This window comes from Poecilia reticulata, chromosome 8 (assembly GCF_904066995.2).
Source record: "Poecilia reticulata chromosome 8, P_reticulata-male-v2, whole genome shotgun sequence".
Taxonomy (NCBI): Eukaryota; Metazoa; Chordata; class Actinopteri; order Cyprinodontiformes; family Poeciliidae; genus Poecilia; species Poecilia reticulata.
Genome location: NC_088837.1, coordinates 12658815 through 12684028, shown reverse-complemented (window position 1 = coordinate 12684028; position 25214 = coordinate 12658815). Strand labels below are relative to the sequence as shown.

Here is a 25214-nt window from a genome sequence, read left to right as displayed (position 1 = left end):
CGTTTTGGTTTCTGACCAGGGGGGGGGGGGTCTGAGATGCGGATTGGTTGCTGGCGTAACCATGGAAACAGTTTCGACACTGAAGCATCAACCGGCGCTCCTAAAAGGTCGCGCTGGCATGATTGATAAGCGCGGGTGCAGGCTCGGTGTTTGTTCCCAACGTGTTGGGGAAAATTATTCACATTCAAAAGCAATGAAAGGTACTTGATGTTGCACTTTTGTGGTCTTTAGTAGCTTTTGTTATCTCCATACTTGCGTCTGATTGGGGATAAGTGCGCTGAAGCTCGTTGTTCCACTGATCTGGCATTCGCTGCGAATCAGGACGACCACCCTTGAGCAAACGTCGCTAATTGTGTTGATTTTTTGTAGATTTTTATGGCCCTGACATTTACTCTGCTGGGCCAAAACGTCTTCCGGTATTTACCAGAAGAAGACTCTTGTGCCTCTGATTGCACTTCATCAAACTCTGTATTAATTAGAATTAATTTCTGAATATCATCATTAATATTTGTCATCAAATTATGGCAAATTAGCTTCCTTATTATAATTTAGAGATGGGCTTTTTTTTTTCTTTTTTTTGTTCTGCATTACTTTAAAACTAAGGCCTTCTCATCAACATCATCATTACCTTGCTGTTTGAATTCTTGTCTTACTGGTTTATTCATATTTCCTGGTTTATATCTACTGTATTTGAAATTAATACGTTTGCACAGCTTTGTGCATGGCTCCATGGTGATGCAGATGCAGGTCTTGGGTTCAAGAGTCTTTCTGCTTTGAGCTTGAATTTTTTTTCCCCTGCGTATGTGTGGATTCTCTCTAGATCTGGCATGATCAACTATATCAACTATCCTGAAACTTTTAGATGCATCCTTTCCCCAAAAGACATGCTCTATTAACTCATAAGCAGGTCAGACGTCTGATAGCAACCCATCCATCTGATTCAGGTATGTTGGAGCAAAAATGCACCTAAAATATTGCCAGATTTTTGCTCTCAAGGTTTAGAGTTGAGTACCTTTACTCTCGATATCCTCCATCCTTCCACAGTGCAAAAATATGGATATTAGGCTAATTGACCACTTCATGTTCCCCTCAGTTATGATTGTGTGTGCGTGTGTAGGTGTGTGTGTGGGCGTGTGTGTGTGTGTGTGTTATGCTTATTTTACGTCCGCCCCGCTTTTTGCGATGACGCCGGCAGTAAAAAGCTTCTTTTCAGTTTCATATTTTATTATAATTATTGTGCTCCCTTTATGGATAGTGTTAGTTCTTTAAGGTACAGCCACCATGAACATCTGGTAAAGGATGAAAGGAGAGATTTCAGGTCCAAACTTTCTTTAATAGAGCTGAGAGTGGACTACAATAAATACAGAAGACAAATTTTAAAAAGCTATTATTTTTACTCGCTCTAAACAGTTATTTCTAATTTGTCCAGTAGATGGCAGCAAGAGACCACAAATAAACCACAAACAACATTAGCATAATCTTAACTCTTTAAATTGTCATATATTTAAGTTGCACAGATATACAAATCCTGTTTAAATACTAACAAAACTTACTTTTATTCATTTACACGCTCCCGGTCTCCAGCGATTACTTTGTCAACTTTCTGCTCATCTAACACTGAACAACAACGGCTATTGGCAGCTTGAAATTACAACGAGCCAATCACAGCAAATATTACTCAGACGACTTCCTGAGCTCTTAAATTGAGCTAATATAACACAGTTATATTAGTCCATTCTCAACAATAATAAAACAAAATATTTTTGTCGAAAAGTTAACATAACAATTTCCTTGATAAATGAATCCTGCACCCAAACAACAGCAAGAGAACTGAGGTAAAAAAAGTAAATAAAAAAAGCCAGGGGCAAAACATAAAAGGTACAAAAAACATACTGAAATAATATTAAGTATTTTCTGTTAAACTATCTGTTGGTAGTTTTCTCTCCGACAACAGTGAACTCAGCTTTGAAAAAAACCAAAAACCCAAAAGTTATTTAAATGCGCCTCTCTCGGAGTTATACATAAAAGTTCTTCAAAATAAAACAACTTCTCAGAAAAAAAACAGCTAGACTGAAACAGGAAGGGCAGTATGTCACAACGCACACGAGTAAGAAATATGCCGTTTTTCAAAATAAGAGCATAAAATTTTAACTCTTAGCCATTTATAGAATCCCGTTCATTAGTCATTTTGGTAACATAACTCATTTTATCACTCAATTTTAAACAGTCAGAGTAGTCGAGGCTAGCTATGCTGACAACATGCTAGCCAATGTCAAAACAACAAGTAACATGGCAACCAGTAACAGTTTAAAAGCTCGCTGGCTCTTTCTGCAGTCAGGTTGCGCTAAAACTTTCCTGAGTTTTAGACAAGTGATTTATTTGAACCTGAAGCAAACAAAGGTCACAATGCAGACCGACCAGCCAAGAATCGAAGAGGCTTCAATCGACAACATGGAAAGGAAATTACAGATCACCGAGAAACCCAACCACAAGAAGAAGAAGGTTTCGTTTGCAGTCTGGTTGGAGCAGCAGACAAAGAAGTCTGCTGAAAATATCGGACAGCAGGACGAAAATGAAATTGAATCAATCGCCAGAGCACCAAGCAATTCAGGTGAAGGTACTGGAATGGAAGACGTTACCAAAGTTTCCAAAAAACCATCGATCTCCGGTCTGCAGGAAACAATCGACATGGTAGAGAAGTCCTCTAAGTCTGGTACTGAAAAAACAGATCAAAAAGGGGAGAAACGGACAAAAAAAACTAAGCACATCAAGAAGAAGCCACTGCTGTGGAAGTCTTTTCCCGAGCCAGACGCTTGCATAGATCTTTCATTTTTTACTGATAGTGACATCGATAACGGTCCTCTGCCAGAAAAACAAAATCCTCATTCTGCTTTGCCCAGCAGCGGAAAGAGGACACTTTGGAAGGTGCTCCCCAACTCAGAACCTCAGATAGAAATAAGTTGTATTGCTGAGAGTTTAACCGAGGTTCCTGATAGTCAGAGAGAAGAAAATATTCAAGGAGAGTGTTTAAATAAAAATCAGAATTTGCCCCAGTCTTCCGAAAACAAAACAAGTGAAGGAAAGTGTACATGTCTTGAAAAATTTAAGGAGACTGAATTAGAATACATCAAATTACAGAAATATTTAATGAGACAGCTGGATGACATGTTTGGTATCAATCGTCAACTTAGTGCTAAACTTAGAAACCAGAAAGAGATGATGAGGAAAGGAGTCCCCGAGAGAAACCAAAGGAAGAACTCCATGGTTTCTGTTCAAATTCAAACGGATTCAGAAAAACGCCCACAGCAGAAAACCGTCCGCTATCGGTCTGCTTCGGTACAGACTGAGATGGACAAAGAGGAAACCAGCCATCGATTAAAACCAGACTGTCGAACGATTTCGACGCAAACGGAAATCGATGTGCTGGAAATCTTGAAACCAGCCAGTCAAACGATTGCAACTCAGACGGAGATCGATGTTCTGGAAACCAGCTATAGGTTAGAACCAGGTCTTCAAACAATTGATTTGGAAACTTTCGGTAAAGAAGAAGATTCTGAACCAAACAGTGAAGTACAAAAAGTTTCAGTACTGGAAACAGTTGGGGTTCAGACAGTCGCCTCCAAAGATGAGAGTCGTGCAAAAGAAACAGTGATCGCTACAGAACAGCAGATCACTGAAGAAGAAGCTGTTTCTGCAAACCAACCGGATGGGGACCAACTACACAAGAAAAAGCCATCGAGGAAAGCAAAATGGAGGATCAAAATAAAGGCAGCAATTAAGGCTGCCTCAGAATTAAAAATCCTCAACAAGGACAAAGATTCAGGAAAATACAGTGAAGAACCTTCTGCATCAGAAACAGTTGATGACGAGACGGCCGCAGTCAAAAATAACGTTAATATGACTGAAGCGATTATTTCTAGTCCCCAGAAAATATCAAAAGAGCCGGTGATGGAAACTGCCAAAAATGACAACGTTTGTGCAGACAACATGGAAGAGGAAGTTTCAATCTCAGAAATAGTCTGAAATCAGGCCTCCACCACCATAATAGAGATTTGTAAAACAGGCACAGTGACAGCTAAACCAGAGCTGGCAACTGAACATGAAATCCTTGAAACAGAGCAAAGTGAGGACCAGCAGGATAAAGAAAATACTGAGACATCAACACCAGATTCAGAAACAAAACCAGAGATCGAGATAGTTTCTGAACAGATAGAGACCAAACTTTGCTCTGTTCTAGAAGACGTCACTGGTGAGGTTCCAGCAGTTATCGCAGAAGGGGAAAGCGGCCTGCTGGAAGAACATGGAACATCGCCTCCACAGATGAAGAAAGATGAGATCCAAACAACATCCCAGGAATCAGAACCTGAAGCAGCCAAAGAATCAGCTGAACAGAAGAATACATTGGAACAAGAAGAAAGCCCCAGGAAGAGGATCTCACTGTGGAGGAGAATAAAAAAGGCTTTAACGCCAACATCTCGGCGCCAATTCAAAGATGGACGTTAAGAACTAACAGCGCAGACATCAATTTATGTCTCCACTAAATTATATTTAAAAGGGCGGTGGGGCCATGTGTGTTTTGGGTGATTGGTGGGAATTGGAAAAAGATTTGCTGTTATTGCTAATTGGACATTTTAATATTAAAAGACAGGACTGCATGGTGGGAAATGTCTCCCTGTGTAGGTGTGGGTTCTCTCCGGGTGCTCCGGCTGCCCCCACGTTCAACATCAGAACTCAAGTTCATCCACTGTAAGATTTTCAATGGATGGAAAATCAGGACTGCTGTTGTTGTTAATTGGACATTTTAATATTAAAAGACAGGACTGCATGGTGGGAAATGTCTCCCTGTGTAGGTGTGGGTTCACTCCGGGTGCGCCGGCTTCCCCCACGTTCAACAACATGTTCATCCATTGAAAGATTTGTATTTCTAATTCTAAACAGAAAATAAGACAACCACATTTATTAATTAAAGGGAGATTTAAGAAAAAAGGTTAAACAACGTGGAACAAAAAGAGCATTTTAGAAGTCTAACCTATACATATTTGAAAAAAAATAATTAAAACTATCTTTCTGGGCAAGACACTATCTAAATTGTTCTATCTAGAGATATATCTATAGACATATCTCTCTATATATATAAATATATAGAGAGATATATCTATCTATATAGATATAAATAAATATATATATATATATATGTCTCTATAAATATATCTAAATCTATATATAGATATATTTATATATCTACATATCGATATCAATCTATCTATATATCTGTCTCTCTATAAATATATATAAATCTATATGATAGATTTATATATCTACATATTGATATCAATCTATATATCTATCTGTCTCTATAAATATATACAAATCTATATATAGATAGATTTATATATCTACATATTGATATCAATCTATATATCTACCTCTACATATACATGTATAGAGAAGTAGGTAGATATATAGATGTAGATATATAGACGTGTATATAGATATCTATATAGATATCACTCATATATACATACATGTATATACATACATACATGTGTATGTGTGTGTGTGGGGGTGTGCATGTGTGTGTGTGGATGGTTGTTTGTCCTCTGTGTCTCTGTGTTCACTGTGATGGATTGACAACCTGACGCTCAAAGATCACTGAAGACGAGCAGCAGCCCCCTGAGACCTCTGAGGGACCACCGGGTACTCAAAAATGGATGCATAGTGGATTAAAGCAGACAAATGAAATTTTATTTAAAAACAGAAAAATACACACTATTTACAACAGATAAACTTAAAGTCAAGGCTGATTTAGAGTAGAAATAAGCATAAGATCATACAATTCTGCTTTTCTATCAAAATTGTCCAAAATGTGCCACTTTATTTCACTTATACACATTAACTGTTACATGAATCAGTTTCATTTAGTACTTCATTAAAACAGTGCTTTAGTTTGCTACTGCCACAGTTTTTAGTTGGCTGAAACTTTTAGCTTTCAGTTTCCCGGCCAAGTCAAACATTTCACCACATGTTGTCTTCCCTTCTTTTGGGTTGCACATTTAAGCTGCCTGTTTTGATTTGCTCAGTAAATATTAATATTTTTTATCAAATACTTCAAATTTTCATTGTTCCCCAGCCTAATCAGCTCTGTCTGAATTTGGATCCTGCCTGAAAATCCCTTGTGAAACTTCTCACAGTGACAATGAGGTTTTCTAAGGCTTTAAGCAACAAAAAGGGACGCAGACACCAGACTGCAGTTATGTCTAGACTGAACTCTGTCACCTCACCTCACAGAATCCCTCATAGGTGATTGTTTTTCACTGGCTGTCATTGTTGCCCCTTTTTGTCATTTCTCAGGTATAAGCTGCCAACTCGATGTTGTGCATCTGACAGAGTGCCAAGCGGGTGTCTGGAGAGTGCTTTGAACTTTCCTGTATGTTGTGTGTGCGTGTGTGTGTGTGTGTGTATGCGCGCGCGTGTGTGTGCGTGTGTGTGCGTGTGTGCGTGTGTGTGTGCGTGTGTGTGTGTGTGTGTGGGGGTGTGCATGTGTGTGTGTGTGTGGGTGTGTGTGTGTGTTGAGTACGTAGCCATATTTGTATCTAACTGATCGTCAGTTATCTAAACATTTGACTCCCAGTGGCGGAAAATACACAGTCAAGGAGGAAATCATTCACGTTTAGATTTTGATATAGTTGTGTGTCAGGGCATGTCACTCAGCTGTTACAATCAGTAAGTTTTTGTTTCATTATCTCACACAAAGTGAACGAATACCTTATTAGTTAGAGAGCAAGCAATGACAAGTTTTAGCTTATAATATATGAAAACAACTAAAATCCTCAACAAGAACAATAAAAAAAATCCTTTAAAGGGTTTAACTTATTTTTATACAGTAAAGTACAGTAAAAAAAAACAAAAAACGAACAAAATAATGGTGTAAGCCTGCAAACAAAAACAACAACAACAACAACGACAAACATTCAAACATGCAATAGGTTGCAGGATGTTTCTCAAACGTTGGGACTGGGTTACATTCACCATTGCATCACCTTTCTTTTAACAGCAGCTTGTGAGAGTTTGGAAACTCAAGAGAATAAGATTCTTGCTTGGTTTTGGGTTGCATTAATGTAGATCTCAGGATGCATCTGAAGGAAATTAAAGGACAGTGCTGTTCTGCAGAAATGATCTCGCTTTGTCCTTGCCTTGCTCATCTGGAATCCATAATGTGCACAAATCCTATAGTGAACCTGTGCACAAGAGGAGGGAGCGGAGGTCCCTTTTTACTGTTTGTAAAAAGTGGTTGCAATCGGTTTTGGACACAACAAAGCAATTGTTTGGTGGGATTACGTAAGGGTATAAAGATTAACTTGTTTTTCATAGTTAAAAGTTTTGAAAATCTTGTTTCCTTTCCCTTTTGCTTGGGAGTTATTGGAATCAGTAGCTACTCATATATTTCAGAACTAATTGCATAAATTGATGGGATGGGTTTTACTTCTGTCTCAGCTCATCATTGAAATGTTTCAACCCACCTCACCCCCAAAAATATTAATGCAAAATTTTTATTTGGGGTAGCAGTATCAGAACATAGCATATATTTGGGATAAAAAAGCAACTAACTGCAGCATTCCAGGAAAATAAATACATACCAGCTGTGAAGCATGAAGCATGCCTTTCCAGCTTGCCATCATACAATCTGTCATGAAATCTCACTTAAAAAATAAAATGAAAAATGAATAACAATTTTACTCTTTCATTTGTCTAAATCATCAAGATTGCTGTTACAACAGGCCATCCTTTTACCCGTAAAGCAGTGACTTCTTACAGGACATGCTTAGGAACATGTGTGAATACGAAAATCATTTCCAAGGCCATTCGTTTGTGTTGGAAATCCTAAAATGATCCCCTTGCGGTTTCTTTTTCAGTGTTTTCCATAAACCGTGATTCCCCAGATCAATCAGCTCTTGTTGTGTCCCTTTCGGCTAACGCTTGCTTTTTAAAAAAATTAGCCTTTGACCTACATTTACCTTCATCACCAAAGCCTGTGTGCTGTTGCCTTTCAGAGGACTGCACACACTGGTCCATTTGCATTGGCTGAACAGCTGCAATCATTCACTCTGTGGAGGCTGAGACTGACGCAGATGAATACTTCCGTTCAAATACATCCCAGCCACTAGCACCTCGCCTAGCAAGGTTTAAGGGTGGTTTATAATTCTGTTAAATGCTGGAATCAAAAAGCCGTGCTTCTTCTCTTTATGTAACTCACATGTAGTCAGCACGGCTTTACTTTAATTACCAGAAACGAAAAGAATATGAAAGGAGCAGCTCTGAAGCAAAACACAAATATTCACAATTTGTCAGTGATTATCAGATCGGGTGAACTGTGTAATTTTGCCAGTAAGTGAATATAATAAGCTTAAAAGCTTAAGACGAGCATAAAACAAATCCAAACAGTCACGATTGGCGTCTCCTGATCAAAGCTTAGCAATTGCCGTCAAGATTTAAGGCGATAAAAACTTTCACAGAATTAAACAAAATCAAAATATTTGCTCTTCACCGGGGTTTTAAAGCAGCAGCTGCATTTTGAGCGTGGATAAACTGTGTCTTATTAGTGAGGCAATAAATACACTATTAGGAGTAATGAAGACGTCCATCCGCCGCCATCAGACCCTCCTTCCGTTCGTTCACCTAGTTCTAATCCGATCATTAAGCTGCTGCTGACACACACACTCACACACACCTATTTCTTTTCCAAAACTTGTGGCATTTTCTTTTTGGTCACAGGAAACACCCGCAGGATTGTAAAAGCAGAGAGGTGCTCTCCTTTTTTTTTTTCCTTCACAGGAACATCGTACAGACTGGGCTGAGTGGTTAGAAAAGTGACTGTAAAGGCCAACTAATGATGTTGAACGGCAAGAGGCGAGGAAGCCGGGTCTCTTAGCAACAGTTTCTCCTTGCTGCCAGCTCTCTGATATTGGCTGAAATAAGCAGGGATTGGTGTGTGTGTGTGTGTGTGTGTGTGTGTGTGTGTGTGTGTGTGTGTGTAGGTGTGTGTGTGTGTGTGTGTGTGTGTGTGTGTGTGTGTGTGCGTGTGTGTGTATGTGTGGCAGATTGAGTTTGTCTTTCTACCTAATTGTAGCAGGTCTCATCAGTTTGGCATTACATACACAGAAGCATAATGTCAAATGATTTTCCTTTTTAAATCCAATTACAGAGGGGCAGTAGGTGGGTCTGATGTTGTTTTCCTCCCAAAATTGCTTGCGATTCTAATTTGTCAAAGAAAGTATATGTGTGTGTGTGTGCTCGTCTTTCCCGTGTGTGTGTTTCATTTGTAGAGTGGAGCACAGAAAAGGTGAAGAGCTTTCACACTACAACTTACGGTCCTTCTTTCCCATTGTCTGGCACCAAGCTGCAATGTGTGTGTGACACTAAATGTGTGGCTGTGCACATGTAAGAACTGCTTGTACAAATATTTTGGCGTTGGTCGCATTAATCCCACGAGCTTCCAAGAGAAAATCCTCACTCCCCCCCCAACCCCACACACACACACTCGGTGTGTGCGCAACAGAAACCATCCAGGCATACTAATGAGGTAAAGATAACCAACAGTGGCAAGCACAAGCTTATGTTCACTATTCAACATATTGCATTTAAAAGATTAAAAAAAGATAATAATCTGTTCCTTATTTATTACTCTGTGATCTACCCGACTCGTTTAAAAGGCTTTCAATAAGAACTCACAAAAGTGTTTAGTTAAATGCTGAACATATCTATGTTAAAGCAGATTAATATTCGTGTGACCTCTTCTCACACCTTTCTTTATTATAATAATCAGCGATTCGTGGAACCAGTTCTGTTAACTTTTATTTTTTTACGGATAGAACTGAAGACCTCTGACATTATCAAACAACGGGGGAGGACACACTCATATGTTTCTAGGGCGTATTAGTCTGGATACCTGCCTAATTGCCTTCATGGACCTGATATCAGTTGTGTATAATAATTGCAAATGCACCATTAGTTTGAGTACAAAGCGCCCTCTTGAGCTCAGAAGTGGGAACTGTCGTGTTTGGAAAACAAGGCAGGGTTTCAGACGCGTCTCTGTTAATTCAGTCAAACTGCCTCCTTTGTTCAAATGGGGTAATCATGTCGATGAAAACTTTCACTCAGGTGTGCTGAACCATGGGGTCGTCTACAACAGGGGTCTGCAAACGGCAGCTCCAAAGTCATGTGTGGCTGCAGTTTTCTGAATGCTTTTATGAAATATCTGCAGAGAACATCAACAACAGAGGAGCAATGACAAGGCTTTTAAAGGTAGTTTGTTTTTTGGTTTCCATAATTTTAAATGCTCTACGCGTCTTTTTTTTTTTCACTTTCTGGAGAGGACTCACTCAGCTGCTATCATTAAAATAAAGTATTTTCTTTTTCTTTTTTTCATTAGTTTCACAAAATCTAAAAATGTAAATAAATTCTAGTTTAACTTTTGCAGCTTTCAAAACTAAATGTTTGATTGAGTTCACATTTGTCAAATGTGGGATATATTAGCACAAACCCAGCGCCGTTTTACATTGAGTTTTCTTGCTCTTTGTTGAGTTTGCATCGACTCTCAGCTTTCCTCCCGCTGTCCAGAAACATAAATATAAAGCACTTAGGTACTTATGCATGTGCAGTGTGTCTGGGGTGTACATTATTTCATGTATAATCCATATTTTAAAGCTAAAGACTCCATCCATCCATCCATCCATTTTCTTGCACCCTTGTCCCTTGGTGGGGCCGGGAGGGTTGCTGGTGCCCATCTCCAGCAAACGTTGCGGGCGAGAGGCGGGGTCACCTGGACAGGTCGCCAGTCTGTCGCAGAGCATCACAGAGACACACAACCATGCACACACACACTCACACCTAGAGGCAATTTAGAGAGGCCAATTAACCTGGCAGTCATGTTTTTGGACTATGGGAGGAAACCGGAGTACCTGGAGAAAACCCACGCATGCACAGGGAGAACATGCAAACTCCATGCAGAAAGACCGGGGCCAGGAATCGAACCCAGAACCTTCTTGCTGCAGGGCAACAGCTCTGCCAACTGCGCCCAGCTAAAGACTCAATAAATACATTTTGGTATTGATAATTTCATCATGGGATAAGTTGTTTTGTTCTTTTTCCCTTCAGAGTTTCTAAATTCTCTCTGCTGCCCTTTTGATAATGTAGTAAAACTGCATTGTTAAGAAACACGGGCTGCTGTAAATTCCCTTTAGTAAAAAAAAAAAAAAAAAAAAAAAAAAAAAACACGTCTTTTTGCTCCTTAAAGGCTGATGTGACACCGGTCGTTTACCATTTAGATTCAAATGTCTCTGGGGACATCTACCGGAGGAGCCGGGTACTGCAGCTCTTTATGTCTAATCAGGGGCGAAAGTAGTTTTAAATTCTTGGGGGTACTATGACAATAGTACCCCCAAGTACCCATATATATATATATATATATATATATATATATATATATATATATATATATATATATATATATACGGTGTGCTTTGTGGTGTGCTTTGGAGTTTCTGTGCTGATGAATTTTTTTGCGAAGCGATAAAAGCTGGTAGCTCTTGAATTGCTACAAAATAAAGCTGTATTTCCCTCAGCCCACTGGCTGCAATGTTGACACCTTGAGATGCCATGAGACCTAAATCCTGAACATCATGGCATGGAGTGCATCCCAGTTTTCCATGTCTGGCATATAACCATTTTTTTTAGCATTTAAACTGGTTCTATTGATCCTGTGTCCAGACAGAGGGATAATCAGTAGCCCAGCATCATGACCTGTTTGTTCTGAAGATCCTGCAGCTCCTCACCCTGAATCTCAAACTGACAGGAGGAACCACAGACCTCTGTTAAGTTAAAGCTAATTTAGATGGGATGTTTTTCCTCCAACAGGTTCCAGAGGAATCACCTCAAACCAGATGTTGGACTTGATTTTATTTCAATGTCATTTGTGAATGTTAGCTTCCCATTTTCAAAAGTGGAGCTTTAAAGGTTGAAAAATGTTATTATTTTGGAGAAAATCTCATCAACATCAATATTTCCACTAAAAAAGAGGCAAAACAAATTTGTTTGATAAAGGAAAAGCCTCTCAGACTCTGAGCCCGACAGCACCAAACTATTTTTTATATCAGACAATTAATTTAATTTCACATAATTATCGCGGTAGAAGCCATTTGTTTGTTAAATACTTAATGAAACAAATGTACTGTGTTTGATGTTTGTTGTAAATGACGTATAGTCACAAAGAACGAGGTAATTAGTCAATTAGTCCAAGTTTGTCGTTTATTGAACGTTCAGAAACTATAGCGGCTGTGATGCACCAATGCAAAAGTAAAAAAAGGTAAAAACAACCTGAACAGGTGATCAACTCTAAACCACTCGCACCTTTTTACTCTTTCTCTCTGTCATTTAAGCACACCCGTTGCTATGGCAACCTCCTGCGCTCCACAAGCCGACCCGAGATTATGTTAAAAACATAACAACCAGTCCGTTACAATATCAGGTTTGCAGGCTTGATATTTATTTTTGCGATCATTAATAAGCCTCCCCTGAACACAGCGGTGGTTGATTAGTTCATTTTAAACTCCTGCTCTGCTGGTTATTTTGATAATGGAACCGAAACGCACAGAATTGCACAACACCTTGTTGAAACAATAATCACTGAGATTATTATTGTTGTTGGGTCATTAATTAGACTAGAGCACGTTATGTTGATTTTTTTGTTGTTGTTGTTCTTTAATAAAGTTACGAATGTTTTGATAGGGAGCCAGATGAGGAAGTGCTGCTCTCAGCGTCCTGGCGGCGTTCAGTTTGTCATCTAATCGACTCAAAACCTTCCGCAATCGACATATTGAGCCCCTGCTCTAGCAAAGCACGAAGAGTTCGGAAACAATCTGAAATGAGAAAAAATCTATTTATTAAGGGGTTAAGTCGTGTTTTAGATTGTTCTTGAAAAACGAATCAGTCACGGCTGATTAGTGGGTGAACTCACAGCTGCACGGTGAATCCATTTATTTATTTATTTTTACAACAGACAGCCGCTCCTCTCTTGCAGCTATTGCTATACCCCCGCTAAATCTTTTAGGGGTACGCAGTACCCTGCCGTACCCCCTCACTTTCACCCCTGTGTCTAATGGGTTTTTTTTTTTAAAAGCTTTAGGACCTTTTCATGCAATTCTTCGTTAAGTGTTGTAAAAATGGTCGGTCTGCAATTTAAGCAATGTATTTTTTTTTTTACTTTGCATCTTATATTGAACAGAAAAATAACAAAAGGAACTGAAGACTTTTAGCCTTCAGCATGAAGCACTCAATGATTTGATACCTTTGGATACACATCATTCCAGATCAGGTTCTGTTCATTAAAAAAGAAAAAAAAAACAGAACACAAAACAGAGAAGACTGTTACTTTTGCGCATTTTGTACTGCACAAATATTTATTTCAGTTTATCAAACAAATTTTAAAAGTAACCACTCAAAATAATATGTTTCACTGAAAGTGTTTAAGCATTAATAAACATTTTAAGTAATCAAATAATCTGAATTGATGATTCATTTGACTGTAATGCTTGACATGTGAGTGGATTTGGTTTAGTTTTGAACCTCTAATGTTTTATGACGGCCACAATGTTGATGTCTGTGTTGCATGTTGGTGCTTTTTTCTTGAACTCCTTTCATCTTAACCTAAACGCAATAAACAATAAAGGTGATTAACTAAACCCAGCCCTTCAGTTCACAGCAATCAGGCGGGAACTGATTAATGATCCATTAGCCGCTATTAAAATAATCACCTATAGGCTAGAGCTCCTTAAAGTTGTGCTGAAACTTTTTTTTTTTCAGGCTTTCCAGCTGCGTCGAAAATATGTCTGACGTCCTGAAATTTCAGGACCATGGTCAGCTTCAAGTTCAGAACCAAGGCCAGTACCGGGACTACAATTAGGTCGTGATCAGAACCATATTTCGGAAAGAGTTGCAGTCAGAACCACGAGGCTGTTAAGAGGAGCGACGGTAGAGAAAGTTATCATGAACGAGTTACCGTGAATGCCCCACAGAAAGAAAGAAAGAAAAAATACACAAAAAGAAAGAAAAAAACCCACACGCATAGAAATAGATTAGTCCATAATATTACACAGTTACATATTTAACCTTACCACTGATTGTGTAGTTCTAACAGTAAAGGCTAATTCTGATTACAAATGTTGAAAACTAAGAGATCATCTAACCATACTGTGGCAAACGTGTTTATATGGCTTCGCTCCAAAGCAATCATGTCATTTATGCGGTTTTTTTTTTTTAGCCTCCCTCATGCTGTTGATGTGTATTTCTACAGCAGGGGTCATTCAGATGCGTTTATTTCATGTTGGTCCATCTGCTGCTGCGCGCTTCAGAGGTGCTGCTGCTGCTGCTGCTGCTGCTGCTGCTCTGTGCCGCGCATCTCCGCACGGAGCTGCCGGAGGAAAACTAGAGAAAAGGAGGCATTCTGGTAGATTTCATCCCAGTACCGTGTGAAGACTTTTATTTCTCTGGAAGTGTTGGGTTTTACTCCTGGACCAGAGCGCCAGCGAAACGCCGTTGTAAAAGGGACTTATTTCGGAGTTTGTTGTTCGTGCGCTTTTGCTTCATCAGCTGTTTAATGGATGCCGATGGATTAGTTTAGAGAACTGGTGAAGACGGGGGGCGGTGGGAGGGGGGTTTGCGTGTTTTGAAAGAAACTTGCAGTTCACAAGCTGCTGAGTGCAAAGGAGCTTCAGCACTGCGGAACGGCGGCTGCTGGAGAAGTGGAGCGGGATTTTCTGACCGTTTTTTTTTTTTCTTGGATCTTATTGGGCTTTATTGTGGAGATTTTCCAACTCATCCGACGCAGCTTCCTATTGTTTCCCATCACCTTCAGCGCGGGGACGATGTTGATGAAGGAGTACCGCATCTGCATGCCTCTGACAGTGGAGGAGGTAGGTGAAGTTTCCATTCATTCTCGCTGCTGTGCGTCCTGCTCTTTCTGCTGGGTTTCACTGTTTCACTGCATATCTGTGCTTAAAAACCACGCAGCTGCAGACCTGTTCCCTGGTGGGCAGTTCTGTCCGTTATATTGTATTGTTGTGAAGTTGCCAGCTATGCGATTTCCCCCCCCCCCGTATTTTGCAGCAGAGCAGTGTTACAATAGAGTTGCAGTCAGGTTGTAGTCGCGGGGTGGCGCTATTGCTGCTTTTCAGTTTATAATTCAACATTTGAATAAGCTGCTATCTATCTATCTATCTATCTATCTATCTATCTATCTATCTATCTATCTATCTATCTATCTATCTATGTGAAGCAACAAAACAATACCTCACTCAGGAAGTCATCTGTATTAATCTGCTGCCATTACTAAACTGAGGTGTTGCCCTGTGTCATCAGCTCTCTCACTCTGACATAACGCAGACCTCAGCATGCCTCTCCAGGTCGTTTGACCTCCGTTTTGCACCTTGGTTCATGTGACTTGAGCAGCGAGTGTGATGCTGAGTGGTTCCAGGTTAGAAATGGCTGAGTGTCCATTTCTAGTCTCACGTCGCTAATGGCCTCCTTTAACACCCGGCCTTGTTACAACCGTTAATGTTTCAATGTAATTTAATGTGGTTTTATAGGATGAAAGTAGGAAAAACAATTAAACTTTTCTCAAAAGTTAAAACTGTAAAGACAGTGGGTCAGTCTCTTGTAGCGCTGGTCGTATGTTTGTCCTGCGTTTAGCCCATCTATCCTCCATCTTCCCTGTACATCTTGAACAAAAACATCCCCACATCATGACTGTGCCACCATCTTATTTTTTACTAAAAAGATGGTGTATAGGGTGGTTTTTTTTCTGTCAGAACTGTACATTTTTGTCTCATCTTATGAAAGTTCCTTTTCCCACATTTGGTGTGTGATTTTAGGTGCCTTGTAAACCTCAAATTCTAATATGTGGGATGCAAAACTAATAGTTGTCCGGCAGACATGTCTCTGACAGCGGTGGCTCTCGCTCCTCCACACCGTTTCCGCTGATTGTTTCCGTAATTATGCGCTCCTCTCATGGCTATTTCTAAGTGTGCTTGAAGTTTTGACATGCTGCTTCTATTTTCAGATGAGTGCTCTGTGAGATGTTCTAATATATTGGAATATTGTTTTTATGGCCCAACTCTTTTTTGTTTTTGTTACTTTTTTTTTTTGTCTTCATCTGTCCGCTGTTTTCCTTGGTTTTCACCAAAATTCGAGAACCTTTGTAGAACAGCTGTGTTGAGAATAAGTTACACAGACTGGGTTTTATTTAGGGGTTTCAGAGTCAAAGGGGAATAATGCAAATGCGTGTCATGCTTTTCATATTTTATAAGCAAAAAAGAAGAAAACCCTTTCTAGGATTTGTCTTGTTTTAGACAATAAGATTTGATAAAACATGCATCGAGGTTCACGGTTTTAAGAGCTGAAGCGTTTTTAGCGTTTAAATTTATGGCCACTGTGTTTCGTCAGTCGGGATGCAAGCAGGCTTTATGTATGAAATCAGTGATTTAGAAAGTAAAATTAAAGCACACACCTGGTCATGTTAGGATAATCTACAGCGAGTATTGCTAATGATATATGATATTAATGTACTTTGGGATATTTTGGAAACACTGAGTTTTTTGATAAGATCGACTGCAGATGGTTAAGTCCAACTTAACAGATGGCAAAATTAGGGAGCGTCAATGAAAATTTGACGCAAAGGTTTGCAAAGTTTAGCATGCCATACATCAACCTGATAGAGCTGGTAGAACGAGGGAAGATAAAACCAGATTGATCCCCAGATGCTTTTAACTGGACAGTTTACCAGCTTCCTCTAAAGGTCTATTGATCCCGGGTCCCTTTTTTGTGTTTTCTAGGAGCTTCGTGTTTCTAATTACCAGCATGCTCCTTCATCACCTCTTGTCTTGAGGCAGATTGTATCCTGTCTTCGCTCCACTAGTGATGAAACACACGGCAACACTCCACAGCCTGACGAAAACAGTTGCATCTGTTGTTGTAATGACCATAATGCTGGTCAAATGAATCTATTAATCTGTCAGTGACTTGGCAAATGAACATTTATGATCTATTAGCAGCAGATACGCCGCTGCTTGCACACACAGACGAGCGAACAGTCGTCGTCCCGTCACACAAACACACTCGGAGTGTGCACCTGTGGGGATTCGTATCAACTCTTAACACACAAGGAAACTGCTAAGCTATAATGAGGCTTCTGTGTGTTTTTCTAAGTCGCTTTAAATGTAAACCTTGAGGGCAAATAGATAAATGTATAGGTCCTTCGCAATTTAATCCGAAGAAATGGTTTATCGTTGTAGAGTCACCTTGATTGGTTCAAATTACATAAAGCACAGCTTGGTGCTGATGCAGAAATTGAATAGATGACAAAACACATCACCACAATTGCCTGAGGCTGTATTTTTCTTGAGTTCATTTAAGGTTTCGGTGTTGTTCTCATACTGCTTTCCTTGCGTACACAGTGCATTCCTAATATTCACCAATCAGATTCTCCTCCAGAGGCTCCTTTTTCAAAAAACCTCTAACAACAGCATGACAAGACAGCAAAAGAGCTTCACCTGCTGCAGACATCAATAGTCTTCATCATTAAACTGCCAGAGGCGGTGAAAGTGAAGTGCTGCAGAGAAAAAAAAAAAAACACGGCAGAAAGCTCCTGTCGTGACACCCAGAGCTGTATTCTGCGGCCCAGATGTTTCCTTTTGATTGTGCCAGTGGTTTGGAGATTTATGAGGCTACTTCATGGGGTTATGCATTACCTCACTCTGTCAGCAGAAAATGAATTATGAGTGTTTCATGTTGAACGGTCACAAAGTACTCCGTAAGCTCTTCCTTGGCTATGATTTAAGCTCTCCGTTTGAGACTGGTAATAGCAGATGCTACCTCATTAAAACTGCTGATACTGATGACCAGTTGACACCGAGTCGCTCTTTTGATTTTGAATTCTCTCCATGTCGTCCTTATGTGGTTTTGTTTGACTTTTTCAATAGTTTTTAATTTAAACAGAGTTTGTAATTCTTTCAATCTGAGTTCCAGTTTGTGTGACTAGCTCCGCTAAAGATGATCCTGGTTACTCCACAAAAAAAGATTGTGTCCAGTTTTCAAAATAAAATTACATAATCTCTTCAGACACAGGGTTCCTACGTAATGTAGAACAAACTTTGATTAATTGTAATCATTTCCTAATGTGAGTGAGTACGGAGAAAGTGAATAAGCGTATGGGAAAAAGGTTTGTAAACTCCATATACACCTCTAAATGTTGAGACTATCCTTTACTCTGTTTCCTTCTTTCTTCCTTGCATACTTTCCTGTGACCTCCCACATCCCTCTGTTGTCCTTTCACCCTTTTTCCTAATTTTCTTCTTAATTCCCTTTTGTTTCATTTGTGTCCCCTTTCTTATGTCCCTGCTCCAGTCTTTACTTCCCCTCTTCTTCATTTCTGGTGATATGCTTCTCTCTTTATTGTCTTCTTTCCATACATCATACCTCCATGCCTTTGTTGTGGCTTAAAATTATGTCTTTTGAAGAGAAGATAAGAAAAGCAGATGCCTCTGTCATTCATAACCCTGAGAAAGAGAAACATTACATATCTATCAATACTGACTCACCTAAGAAAATAAAAATGTTTTCATGTTTGTTTTTAAAACTATTTAAAAAAAACTATTTGTTAAAAATTTATATTTTACTCTACAGATTGAATGTGAGAAATTAGTGACAAATTACAGGTTGGATTTTTTTTTTTTTACATTTCATTTCAGTGGAAGGTAAAGCTATGGGGACAAATACAGCAGAATGCAGCATTGCGCCAAAATGTAACTTATAACAGGTTTCTCATCGTGGTGCATCAGCTTTATGAAACAACAGAGGGTCTTATGGTAACAACAACAAGGAGAAAACGTATAAATGAATGGAGAGAGCATGCATAGTCCTCACAAAGTTACACAGCTCAACATTGTACTTTAAATGGTGTTTATTTAAATGGCCAAGCAAGACATCAAAAGTGAATAAATTGATATTTTTACCAACAACAATAAAACATGAGATTGACATATTTGACCAAAAAAAGAGAGAAAGCAATGTGATAAGATAATGAAGTTTAGCAGCTAAAGACAAGACAAGAAGACACACTCTCAGGGAGGAAGCAGTATTGGTTTTTAGATATTCAGCATGAACAGGAGGGGGGTGGATTAGTAAAGCAGTCCCATGCAGAGTTCAAATTATTACCTTCTAGACTCTGCTAAATTGTCTAGCTTGAGGTCACTGCATGCACACAGCACAGAGAAATGCTCTAAACAGTCGTTTGGTCTTACCTTCTTACAGATTTGGCATTGCTTCAGAGTTTCTACTTAAACTAAACCAGCTTAAATTTAGTTATCTTCGTTTTAATGATAAAACGTTCCAGTTTTCATAAAGCGCTTTACACAAATTTCTCGCTGAAGCTTATTAAACGCTTATATAATGTGTTCTTAATCATCTTAAAAAAAGGTGGATTGTTTGATGTTTCTTGCTCTCGCTTGCTCTGATTTTTTTGCGGGGAAGCAGCAGCCAGTTTCTGGCCTCGTGAGACAGACTGAGGGAGTCCCTGGTGTGAGGATAATTGAAACGCTGGTGTTGTCCTCAAATTGTGCTTCAACACTTCGCCTCAGTTTATGGTGACTCTATTAAAGGCAATTTTCTGCACATTTCCTGAGAAGATTTCTTGCTGAGAAGATTTCTTTCACAGTTATCTCTCATATAAAACATTATTCCGAGTCCTTCCTCGTATAAAATTGCCATAGCTGCGTTTGATCACTGCTGGCCTCACTAATATTTACGGTAAGAGCGGTCATTCTCTGAAATGACACTAATGTTGCACTTTGGCTCTGGTCCAATGGGTGCTGCAGATAAACTCCTGCCTCCCGCGTCCCTCCAAGGATAATCGGGTACAAACACACATTAATCATTAATATTTGCCTGTGTAAGGTATGCAAATATATTTAGTTTTATCACCACTACTTTCCTGTTAAACATTTCTAATGCATAGATGGTTTTTTTTTAAATTGTCAATGAAAAGCTGTTCCATACTTTATTGCCATCTGCAGGTTTATCTGACCTTGTTGGCAAATGGAATAAAAAGGCTATAAAAGGTTTTAATGGATTGTAGTGAATTAGAAGATATCTCATAATAGGGTTAGTGATGACAATAATTAATAGTTATTGGGGTTTTTTCTATATATATTTACTGTTTTTTCAGAGCTTTTTGCTTCCCATAAATTTTTAAGCAGTCTGCATTTTGGATAAACATGTATGCAATCTGTTGACCTCAATGCAGGATTCATTTTTAATCAAATTAATTAATTATTATTATATCATCAAATAAAACAAAATGGGGAAAGTATACGTGTTTGAAATGTGCAGAGGGAAAATAAAGAGTGGGTTGCCGTGGTAACATCCTAAGAAACGGTGACAATGTAAAAAGGCGTACAGGACAAGCAAGTCAGAAATGACTTTCCTTTGCAGCAACATTTATTATCTGGCAGAAACAGAGGGTCAAAATGTTTCTATTTATAGTCGGCACTAAATTAAGAGCTGTCAGGCCTGTGCAGTTTGTCAGGTGGAGCACTGACAAGTAAGATGAATAATCAGGACTTCCATGATTGTGTTTGCATAGTGTATGTGTATGTGGCTGGGTCTGGAGGAAACTGGTTGTTGACAGGAACTCTGCGCTTTGAGTGCATGCTTATTAATTTATGGGAATGCAGTCAATAGAAGGCAGACGCCAAGTGCGAGGTAACGTAGAAAAATAACAAAGAAACATTTATTATTAGGACAAAATGGCAGAGACAAGGAGAAAACAAACCCAGCGAACTCCAGCTGGTTCATAAACTCAATTCAAGTCGTATCGATTCACACTGAGAAAAAACTCAAAAGAATTTGTAATACTGTAGTTGGCTTAGAGTTAATAACCAAATATTCCTGTGCTAAGGTTTTGCAATGAAAAAATAAGCATCTAATTGACCTGTCGGGATAGAGAAGGACAGAGTGAGAGCTTGATGTGTTTTTCTATACTCTATTGAAAGTTTACACCTAGAAAAATGAGATTAATCTGTACCAGAGAGAGGTTGCTCAGAACGGTTTTATAAGAGTTGGATGGCCTAAACAGCTGTGAAAACAGCAATCAGTGGAAATAGTATGTGATATAAAATATTAACACAGTAATACTAGTAATATTATTTTGAAAATATCACATAATTTATCTAAAATTTATTTTAAAAAATTAACTGAGCAGGTTAATGTAAGGTGTTGATATGAAAGTGGAATAAAGAGAATTGATCTGGATCTATAGTTGATTCTTTAACCTTTCGGTTTGCTGTGCTAAACATTCTTCTAAAAAAAACAATATTTTTTTTCATTATTATTATTATTTTACTTCTTGAGACTTCAAAAACTCAATCTACATGCACACTTTCTATTTTTTCTTTCACCTGAAAAAATACCAACACATCCGACGTCAAATCAAAATAATATTTGACGTCACCTGTCCCTATACTTGTATAAGGTTAAATCTGTAGAAGTGTAAATCTACACAGGACTCTATGAATCATCCACTGGTGAGCTGCCTAAATGAGTGTTTTTCCTATCTTCTTTAACTTTATTTACTGCTAACATCCTGTCCAACCACGAGGAAACAATGGCTGCTGAGAACAGAAGCTGTGCCGATACACTCGGTCTGCCGTTGTGGGACAGGAGTAAGAAGAGGAGAGCAGCTGGGCATGCAGGACCATAATGTGATCACAGAGTATCAGGATGATTTGTGTACACTGCTGATGGATTAAGTCTGTGATCAGAGCGTCCATATGATAATGTGGTCACATGCATTAGTCATTTGCTCTTTTCTAAATTAAATGCACTCTCGGGAGGAAGATGATAAAAATAAACTGTAGTGACATTTATAAAACCATAAATGTCACTGCACCAAATTGTTCTTTATAGCATTTTAAAATGTATTTCTCATTCAGCGTAACCACATGTTTTGTGTTTGCCATGTTCATTTGCGCTGCTAAAGTGAAACTATTTGTTTGTAAAAAAGTAAAATACCAGCATATTTTCTTCTTCTTTGCAGGCTGCATACTATCATGCAAAACACGTTTGCATATAGTACGTCAATATTCTATTGATCGAATCCCTAAGCAGTTTTTTTTACTCTTTACTATGACACAATGAGAGAGAAAGGGTCATACGTATGGAGAGCCATTTCAGCCAAAATTAAATAAATAAATAAATGGGTGAAATAAATAAAAAATGAGTAAAATAAATCAAAAAATGAAGAAAATGAGTGAAATAAATAAATAATTTGTTAAATAAATAATTTAGCTTTTTCATTAACCCATTTTTTCATTTATTTATTTTTCATATTATCAATTTCTCAATTTCCCTTTTTTCATTAATCTATTTTTCATTTACCCACTTTTCATTAATCTATTTTTCATTTAACCATTTTTTAATTTAGCTTTTTCATTAACCCCATTTTTCATTTCTTTATTTTTCACATTATCAATTTCCCAATTTCTCTTTTTCATTTATCTATTTTTTATTTATCCCTTTATCCATTTACCCATTTTTCATTAATTTATTTTTCAATTAACCACTTTTCAATTTCCCTTTTTTATTAACCCAATTTTTTCATTTATTTATTTTTCCGATTATCAATTTCTCTATTTCTCTTTTTCATTAATCTATTTTTCATTAATCTATTTTTCATTTGTCCATTTTTTCATTTATCCCTTTATCTATTTACCCATTTTTCATTAATCTATTTTTTAATTTAAACATTTTTTGATTTCCTTTTTCCATTAACCCGATTTTCTATTTCCCAGTTTCATTAATCAATTTCTCATATATCCCTTTTTTATTTACCCAATTTTCTTTATCTATTTTTCATTCAACATTTGTTTGAAAAATCTTTACTTTTCCCATTTTCCATTCCCCTTATTTATTTAGTATTTCCTTATTTTCTTATTTATCACATTCTATTTCCCCGCAAAACTTAGGGAAAAAATAAATGCAAATGAGGAGAGGCACGTCATCAGGCTACAACTTCCCCAATTGGTTGGTTAGCGTCACACCCATACTTTGCTTCAAGAAAGATGGCGACCTACTAACGGGTTATCAATAAGCTGAAGCTCATTAACTTCATTAGAAAATAGTGTTATTACTCCTGACTTTATTTCTCGTGTGGCCGCTCAGACAGAACGTGTTTCAGTTGGCGGCTCTCATGGACTCAGAGCTTCACCGTCGGGAGTTTTTATAGTTTGAACGAAGCGGCCGCTGAAGTTGGCTTACGATTGAAGGTTCGGGACACCTTCGTAGCTACCAGCTGTGATCCAACTATAAGGAGCAACTTTACTGTACATCGTAAGTGAACTGCAATATCCAGAGGCAGCTCTACGGACCATCGGGCTGAAAGAATGAGAGTGGAGAGCCTTGGAGATCTGCATCGGAGGCCATCTTTCAGACATGCACCGCTGCTGTCCGTCCAGGATCCTCCGGTTGTCCAGACGTTGCACGGTAAGCTACTAACGCTGATGTTTGTTTTCCAACTACAGTCATATTTAATCAATAGGGCTCAATTACGATCGCGGGAGTTTTTGAGTTGATCTCGGCAATAGGTGACAAGCTGAACGTCTCCAGGATGTTGAGACCAGCACGTCCTCTGATCCAATACATCTTATTAAGGATAAAATCAACAAAACGTGTTCAAATTAATGGCCCAACAGGTTGATTAAAGACAGTAAAAAGGTAGGAGAGGTTTAGAGTCGATCGCCTTGTTTTACCTTTGTAAACAGACAACTTGAATACAGTGACCTTTAGTGAGGGTACAGAATGGAGAATGGATAAAAGCTGAACTCCTGCTACAATCTTTGCCTCTCTTGGTTACATCCCTGAGGTGTGCCCACATGCATATAAAGTAAATATGACTATTAATTTAAGTATTTCTTTGTATGTATAACTTGCCCACCTTAGTTTGCCTGTTTTTGGTCAACGTGTGCCTCAACATGTGGTTACTGTTCCTTAGAGGTGGGCAGAGGACCCACAATTTATCCTCCAGGAATAACAGTAGCACTTCAACATGTTTTTACTCAAAGTAAATCGTAGCTGAATAAGAAATTAAACAAGAGTAAAGAAGCATTTGGTAAAAAGTTGATCAGTACTGAGTAACTGATCAAGTTATCAATTATTTCATATCTAAAAAAAATACACAATTAGAAGGCCCAAAATATTAAGTTCAGTGGAAATTTTGGTATTTTAAAGACAAAATGAAAAATTAGTTTAAATAATAGTGATGCTTCATAATAAAATGACTTGAGTAAAAGTAAAAAGTTCAGCATAGTAAGAGTATTCCTAAAAGTTCATTTGAGTTTCAAAAAGTTACTCAACTATATTTAAGTAAATGTCATTAGTCACTCTTAAACTCTGCCCTTCTGAGGGAACAGGAGAAGCAACTGTTAAGGAAATAAATTAATCTTATTTTGATACTAAACATTGTTTCAATTAACAAATGAATCATAACACCCAGAACATATTCTGTTATGTTTATTCAAGGGTGAAGGAACAGAATGACTGGAGATCCTGGCTGAGAGGGACCAGGGCTGACAGTGAGGAGAACCGTCTGCACTGTGAGCAGCACCTGAACTCCTGATGGATCTCCTTCAGGAAGAAGCAGAGAGACGGCCGACCTCCACAGAGAAGAGTTCACCCAAACATCAGAGGAAAAATGAATGCTGGTGCTCAACAGAGCAGCCTCTTTTCTTAAACCCAACACACACAGGGTGTTGTGGCCCTGATTAAAAACCTGCTAACTTCAATTTAACTGAAACACAGAACATCCAGAAATGTGATGAACTTCAGCTATAGAGTGGAAATGACAGTGAGATGAAAACATTTGTCTACATCACTCTGTTATACAAGACATTAACATTTTAAAGTGTTTGTTCCAGAGCACCTGATACAAACGATAGCATTAGCTCATCCATCAGACATTTACTGAGGTCTGAAACATGCAGGGCAGACGACCTGAGGACTGACTGGTTAAACTATTTCATTGATACTTCAGATTGCAAATTTCCAATTGAAGGCGTCCGTAAATGAACACAATCATTATTCAATAAATCAAGCTGTGTAAAATAACTGTTAGG

The 25214-nt window shown here is 38.4% G+C and overlaps 2 protein-coding genes across 3 annotated transcripts in view; both read left to right on the top strand.

Annotated features, from left to right (window-relative positions):
- Window positions 1-660: 660 nt before the first annotated feature.
- Window positions 661-25214, top strand: part of LOC103469273 (rano class II histocompatibility antigen, A beta chain-like) — a 38474-nt gene continuing 13920 nt past the window's right edge. The window contains exon 1 of one of the 2 annotated variants that reach the window (XM_081609943.1): window positions 661-944. The gene's annotated coding sequence lies outside the window, so the exon portion shown is untranslated. The remainder of the gene's footprint in view (window positions 945-25214) is intronic. The other variant, XM_081609944.1, reaches the window with a different exon arrangement.
- LOC103469328 (cytoplasmic phosphatidylinositol transfer protein 1-like) overlaps window positions 14396-25214 on the top strand; it is a 64816-nt gene continuing 53997 nt past the window's right edge. Inside the window, exon 1 of the mRNA XM_081609946.1 lies at window positions 14396-14966. Within this exon, the coding sequence (XP_081466072.1) occupies window positions 14919-14966 (48 nt within the window). The 5' untranslated portion in view covers window positions 14396-14918. The remainder of the gene's footprint in view (window positions 14967-25214) is intronic.